Source organism: Nanorana parkeri, unplaced genomic scaffold (assembly GCF_000935625.1).
Source record: "Nanorana parkeri isolate BGI_ZX_2015 unplaced genomic scaffold, ASM93562v1 scaffold879, whole genome shotgun sequence".
NCBI classification, from domain to species: domain Eukaryota; kingdom Metazoa; phylum Chordata; class Amphibia; order Anura; family Dicroglossidae; genus Nanorana; species Nanorana parkeri.
The window spans coordinates 496,700-504,802 of NW_017307147.1; the positions used below are offsets into that span (position 1 = coordinate 496,700).

Here is an 8,103-nt window from a genome sequence, read left to right on the forward strand (position 1 = left end):
TTTAAAAATTCAAAAATGTTCGAAGTATTGTAACAAAAATTATTGATTTTGGCCTGACAAATTTTAAGTTTTTTAGTTTTGGATTAAAAACGTTATTTCAGTGGGTCCCTATGTAAAATGTTTGCATTTGGTCTCTACTGAAGAGGAGGATCTGTCACTCTAAAGCTGAACCCCCGGGCACAAAATCTTTCATTGAATTATAATGAATGATACAAAAGCAGCCACCCTGCACAAGGGAGTGCTGTCTTGTGGGGGGGATAACGATGTATCGGCAGGAAAATGGCACTTTCGGCATTATGCCAAAAGTGCCATTTTCGGCCGATATGTTTCGGCGGCCGATATATCGGTGCATCCCGAATATATATATATTTTATTAAATTCCTTTGGACAAGTTTTTTTTATTGTTGTTGCTAAAGAAATGTGCTTTATTTTTACAGAATGTCTTATACAGAAGCAATAGAGATTCTACGGAGAGCTCCGGTTGCCTTCCAGTACAGCACAGAGGTGGGTGAGACGAAGAAGTGTTTTGGTGTTGCAGGCTTACATAATGTAGGACAAGGGCAGGCAACTTTGGTACTTCAGCTGTGACAAATGCCTTAATGCCCTCTACCTCTGGGAGTCATGCCTGTGGCTGTCAGTCTTTGTAATGCCTCATGTGAATTGTAGTTCCACACAAGCGCAAAGGAAGGCAAAGTTTTGGATGGAGTGGAGAGGCATTAGAGCACCTGTCAGGTTTTCACCTTTTCTATTTGTCCTGGTGAATGTTATCACTGAAAGTGAAAGAAAATCCCCAAACTCCTGATGAAGACAACAAATAGCCTTACTGACACATATCGCACAGGCATGGCCCACTGTTGTCACTATCAGAAAAACCTACTTGAGAAATGTCGGTGCATGCATGTAGACTAGTGGCTGCAAAAAGGCTGCAGGAGATGAGGAGTGCTGATATGCAAAAAAGTAAGGATGCACCGACACCGATACTAGTATCAATATCGGTGCCGATACTTGGTGACGAGGGAGCATGGAGCCAGCTTCCCGGTCAATCAGGAAGCCGGGCGCCCAGTCATTACCCGCCCCCCAGCTTCCTGATTGGCCTGAAAGCCGGATCCATGCTTTCTCGTCACCTTGTGGCAAGGGAGCATGGAGAAGGCTTCCTGGCTAATCAGGAAGCTAGGTGGCGAGCAGCTGCTAGACTCATTCACCTAACCAACCGCTCAGTGTCTGCAACCCCCCTCTGCTGATCCCTGCACTGGCTTCCATCCCCCACCCCCCTCTGCCGATCCCTGCACTGGCTTCCAGTAGCCCAAAGGATAAAATTCAAAATATAAACAACCGCTTACAAGGCCATCCACAACTCTGCTCACGGATATATCTCCAACCTGGTCTCATAATATCACCCTAACCGTCCACTCCGCTCATCCCTAGACCTCCTGCTTTGCAGCTCCCTCGTCAACTGCCCCCCATACTTGCCTCCAGGACTTCTCTAGAGTCTCTCCCATCCTCTGGAACTTTATACCCCAACCTGTCCGTCTATCTCCCACTCTGACTACCTTTAGGCGATCCCTTAAGACTCCTCTCTTCAGGGAAGCCTATCCCACCTCAACCTAACCACTGAAAATCACTTTCTCATACAATTCATCCCCGCACAGCTACCTCCTCATGTATCACTTGCCCCTCCCTTTTAGATTGTAATCCCTCAGGGGCAGGGCCCTCCTTACCATCTTGTCTTGATTTGTATTGTGATTGTAATGTCTTCCTTATATTGTAAAGCGCTGCGCAAACTGTTGACGTGATATAAATCCTGTATAATAATAATCATTACACGCCACCTGGCTTCCTTAATGGGACTTCCGGTATCGGTACTTGGTATCGGCGAGTACCGGGGAAAAAAAAATATCTGTACTCCGTACTCGATACCAAAAAACGGTATCGGTGAATCCCTACAAAAAAGGATTTAAAAAAAACTTGTTTTACAACAAAAAGAAAGTACAACATAGCAATTGTTTGCTACACAGTGCTTTAGTAAGGCCCCTTTCTCATGGACCGATCAGGAGGGGATCCATGCACAGATCTCCCCCTGATTTGTAATTGCTGTCTCCGTTGTGACGTCCGTGCCGTTTTTTTCCTCCATCAAAGCTGACATTACCAGACCCCATGTTAGTCAATAGACTGGCATCCATTTACATCCGGTTACCTCCAACGTGACACGGTCAGGTCTGGCGAAACTGATCTCTGATCGCTCGTTTTTCCGGACCCGGTCGGTGTTGGGGGTAACCGGATGTAAAGGGACGCCTGTCCGCTTACATGCAGCTGCACATAGACTAACATCGGGCTTCCGACCAGGTCCGCCTGAAAAACTGACAGGCGGAACTGATCATAAAGCCCGTGTGAAAGGGGCCGAAATGAAGTCATTCCCTTAATGCTCACCGCTGCGTCTGGCCACTGTGATGACCCGTGATAATGACATTTCTGGTCCTGGACACAAACATTCTTTGTGCCCCTCACATTATATTTGGATGGCTCATGAGATTTCCATACTCCTCCATGAGACCTCTCCCTTTGTTCAACCTCGGACAGTTGATTTTTGTTCCCTGTGATCTATTTTGGGAATTTGTAAAGAGTAATTATAGGAACAAAGGTTCTGGCTCATACACATCAAGCAGTATTTCTTGGAAACAGATCTGTTATGTAACATTTACATGGTAAAGTGGAAATGAACAGGAACCCAGTTATGATATAGAACATCTAATTGCTGTTGCGCACAGTTCTCAATCTTTTTCTGAATCGGTTAAGGGATAACTTGGATAATGAGGAGAGATAGTAAGGGAGATGGAAAGAAACAATGAGATTACTCAGAATAAAGGAGGAGGAGGAGGAGGAGGAGGAGGGAAAGTTTAGGGGTCAAATAATGGTTTAATGCAGTGATTCTCAACCTGTGTAACCTCAGGACCCACATCTCTCCTTGGTCATTAAGTCACAACCCAAGTCGCACTGCAATGGAAAGCACGGCATTGCGGTACCGCACGTTCCGGTGCGGGTGATTTAAATTGTGGGCGGGAGGTGCATTTGGGGTGCCATTCAAAGGATTGCGTGGTACAGTGCGTTAATGGCACAGGACCGTTCCATTAACGCACTGTTATAGTATGAACGGGTCCTTAAAAACAATGACACACGCACAACCACAGATACACACACACAACCACAGATACACACACACACCCCCAGATACACACACACACACCCACAGATATACACACACACACCCACAGATATACACACACACACCCACAGATATACACACACACACCCACAGATATACACACACACACCCACAGATATACACACACACACCCACAGATATACACACACACACCCACAGATATACACACACACACCCACAGATATACACACACACACCCACAGATATACACACACACACCCACAGATATACACACACACACCCACAGATATACACACACACACCCACAGATATACACACACACACCCACAGATATACACACACACACCCACAGATATACACACACACACCCACAGATATACACACACACACCCACAGATATACACACACACACCCACAGATATACACACACACACCCACAGATATACACACACACACCCACAGATATACACACACACACCCACAGATATACACACACACACCCACAGATATACACACACACACCCACAGATATACACACACACACCCACAGATATACACACACACACCCACAGATATACACACACACACCCACAGATATACACACACACACCCACAGATATACACACACACACCCACAGATATACACACACACACCCACAGATATACACACACACACCCACAGATATACACACACACACCCACAGATATACACACACACACCCACAGATATACACACACACACCCACAGATATACACACACACACCCACAGATATACACACACACACCCACAGATATACACACACACACCCACAGATATACACACACACACCCACAGATATACACACACACACCCACAGATATACACACACACACCCACAGATATACACACACACACCCACAGATATACACACACACACCCACAGATATACACACACACACCCACAGATATACACACACACACCCACAGATATACACACACACACCCACAGATATACACACACACACCCACAGATATACACACACACACCCACAGATATACACACACACACCCACAGATATACACACACACACCCACAGATATACACACACACACCCACAGATATACACACACACACCCACAGATATACACACACACACCCACAGATATACACACACACACCCACAGATATACACACACACACCCACAGATATACACACACACACCCACAGATATACACACACACACCCACAGATATACACACACACACCCACAGATATACACACACACACCCACAGATATACACACACACACCCACAGATATACACACACACACCCACAGATATACACACACACACCCACAGATATACACACACACACCCACAGATATACACACACACACCCACAGATATACACACACACACCCACAGATATACACACACACACCCACAGATACACACACACACCCACAGATACACACACACACAACCACAGATACACACACACACACAACAACAGATACACACACAACCACAGATACACACACAACCACAGATACACACACAACCACAGATACACACACACACACAACCACAGATACACACACACACTTTTTTTTTAAGATTCATCCCGTCTCCCTACCTTGCGAGATCTGGAGTAGATCCTCAGCCTGGAGTCCAGTGTGGGCTGCTGCTGTGCTGTGATGGAGCTCCATCCATATGTGCATTGCCGATACAGCTCCCTTGCGCGCCCTGTAGAGGTGCCCGGAGCCAGAATGTGACGTCACTCCAGTCCAGGCACCTCTACAGGACAGGCGAGGGAGCTGTAAGCAATGCAGGTATGGATTGAGCTCCCTCGCGGCCATAGACCCATCCTATCCCACTTCAAGCTCACACTCTGCGCCAGGCAGCATATTTTGAATGGCTGCTTGACGCGAGAACTGACAGTGCTGTGCTAGGGGGAGGCGGAGGAGCCTCTCGCCTAGAAAAGTGGAAGGCATGCGGCGACCCACTGAACACAGGGTCGCAACCCACTTTTTGGGTCACGACTCATCAGTTGAGAACCACTGGTTTAAATGTTTGAAAAAACCTCGACCAAGCCCCTGACCTCTGCTTGAGTTGGTCTCCACATGTTATCTATCCAGTTCTACCTTCCTTCAGCTTTAATTTGGAGGTGCCGTATCTGGACGTTGCTGGCCTAGTGGGAACAAGAACGTCGGTCACTGGGCTCCGCTTGTGGAGCTTTCCAGACTTTCTCATGTACTAGTAAAAGTAAGTTGCGGATCGCTTTCAAGGTCCAAAGCTGTGGCATTGCGTCATGCTTGCCCTGGCTCTTAAGACTAACGTTATTGAGTAGGCTGATCTGGCTGGGCACAGGAAGCTACATCACTATTTGCACCACTGTGTGCCTTTTAAAGTTCCTGCTACCATCGGTTGTGCCATGGAGAGGATTAATCGGGGATTAAGCACTGACCTCATCAGCTGGGTGTACACCGTGCTCTTCACACCCATTCCCACCATTCAGCATCGAGGAAGCATCGTCCTGCTTTGCAGAAGCACCACACGGAACTCTGATCCCGGCTTAATTTCTACTGTCTGCCTACAGTAGCCAGGTCACCTCAGGCCATTCGACCCTCATCAACCGCCAGCTTCCTAGGCTTGAGAGTACCTTGCCGCGCTCTTTGGGCCTAGTTGCATCTCCACCAAGGGGTCGCTACATGTCTGTACATAGTCACAGGTGACCCCCAGCCCATACTTTCCCAACTGTTCAGTGGTGCATTTTGCTCTGTACCCCTTGACAGCACTGACGTCTGCAATCAGGCATGACGTGACCTGATTGTTAAAGGGTCTACCTCAATGAAGTGTCCTTCAGCTTGCCAGGTGAGGCTAAGTTCCCTACCCTGTAGTTTACTGCAGTCACACAAGACTTTTTGGCCTAATTCACCCAATTCCTAGTGAATGTTGACCACAGACGTTCCAGTCACACTCCCACGCCATCTACTGCTGCGCATGCACAGGATTTCTGAATGAGAACGTTGGGCGAACCCCCGATATTTCTCTTTTATAATAGAAAAAGAGATTGAGGAAACTGAGACCTCAGTCTCTTTTTCTGCAGCATCAGTACTAGATGAACAGGAAGCTCTCAGTACAGAGACTTCCTGTTTGTTCACACTTTGGAGATCATAAATAATTATCAACACAGTCGTGAATGGACAGGAAGCATCTGTACTGAGCTGCTTCCTGTTCATTCATAAAGTGAGCAGATAGTAAATATTTACTATGTCCACAATCACGTATGAACAGGAAGTGTTGTGGAGCACTTCCTGCTCATTCATAACTGGGGATATAGTAAGCTTACTATGTCCTCGGCTATTTACACACACTGAGTGATCAGTACTGATCGCTGAGTGTTTGTGCTCCGCTCTCCATTCTGCTTGCTCCGCCTGTCACAGGAGCCGAGCTTTCCTCCCGCACCACCCTGCTTGGCCTCATGACGGGTCTCTCCTCCCCACACTGCCCTAATCGGCATCCAGACAGCTCTCTCCTCCCTGAACCTTGAACCTTCCTGCTCGGCATCCTGACTGGTTTCTTCTCCCCACATCACCCTGCTCGGCATTCGGACCGCTCTCTCCTCCCCTCGCAGCCCTGCTTAGCCTCCTGACACTTGCCTCCTCCCTGATGGCTCTTTGTCCCCTCCAATCCTTACTGCGACTGCCGACACAGGTGGGGGAAAGCAGCGTGGATCGGACGGGACACAGACCCGGCGCCCAGTGGGGAGGAGAGAAACTAGAGATGCATCGTATTTTCGGCCGTTTTGGTACTATCGGCATTTTTTCCATAGTACCATTTTTGGCCAAAATGTTTTGGAGGCCAAAATTTCGGTGCATCCCTAATTATTATTATTATTTTTATTGTATAGCCCCAACCGTTTTCACAGAGCTTTACAATATAAGGAAGACATTACAGTTACAATACAAGATGGTAAGGAGGGCCCTACCCTAATGAGCTTACAATCTAAAATGGAGGGGCAAGTGATGCAAGAGTCTGGGGGATGAATTGTTTGGAACATGATAGTTCAGTGGTTAGTTTGAGGTGGGATAGGCTTCCCTGAAGAGATGAGTCTTTAGGGATCGCCTGAAGGCAGACAGAGTAGGAGATAGACGGACAGGTTTGGGTATGGAATTCCAGAGGATTAGAGAGACTTTAGAGAAGTCCTGGAGGCGAGCATGGGAGTAGTTGACAAGTGAACTAGAGAGCAGGAGGTCTTGGGAGGAGCGGAGAGGACGGTTAGGTTGATACTTTGAGACGAGGTCTGAGATATATCCGGGGGGCAGAGTTGTGGATGACTTTGTAACTGATTGTTAATATTTTGAATGTTATCCTTTGGGCAATTGGAAGCCAGTGGAGGTATTGGCAGAGTGGGGTGGGGAATGGAAGTAGTGGAGGGATTGGCAGTTGGGGATGGAAGCCAGTGGAGGGATTGGGAGAGGGGGGCAGAAGGGAAGGAAGCCAATGGAGGGATTGGTAGAGGGGGGGGGAAATGGAAGCCAGTGCAGGGATCGGCAGAGGGGGGCGGGGTATGGAAGCCAGTGCAGAGAGAGATTGACAGAGGGGGGATGCAGACACTGAGCGGTTGGTCAGGTGAATGAGTCTAGCAGCAGCATTCATAATAGGCTGAAGGGGGGAGGAGCCTGTGTAGTGGAAGGCCAATGAGGAGGGATTTGCAACAGTCAAGACGAGATAAGTCATCAGCATAGAGATGGTATTGGAAGCCATGCGAGGTTATCAACAATGTGCGGTTGGTGTGTCGTAGTGCACATGCATCACCACACCGCACCGGTATTGATGAGCTCTTTGCTCTGCTGGGTGATGATTAACATCAAACACAGATAGTGTAACATCCTGAAATATTCATATGATCTTCCCCACAATCTCCTGCACGACA

General features: G+C 47.7%; 1 protein-coding gene across 1 annotated transcript in view; it reads left to right on the forward strand.

The window, feature by feature from the left end:
* Nucleotides 1-8,103, forward strand: part of NARS2 (asparaginyl-tRNA synthetase 2, mitochondrial (putative)) — a 49,663-nt gene that overhangs the window by 25,308 nt on the left and 16,252 nt on the right. Inside the window, exon 10 of the mRNA XM_018565715.1 lies at nt 438-504. Coding sequence (XP_018421217.1) covers nt 438-504 — 67 coding nt within the window. The remainder of the gene's footprint in view (nt 1-437; nt 505-8,103) is intronic.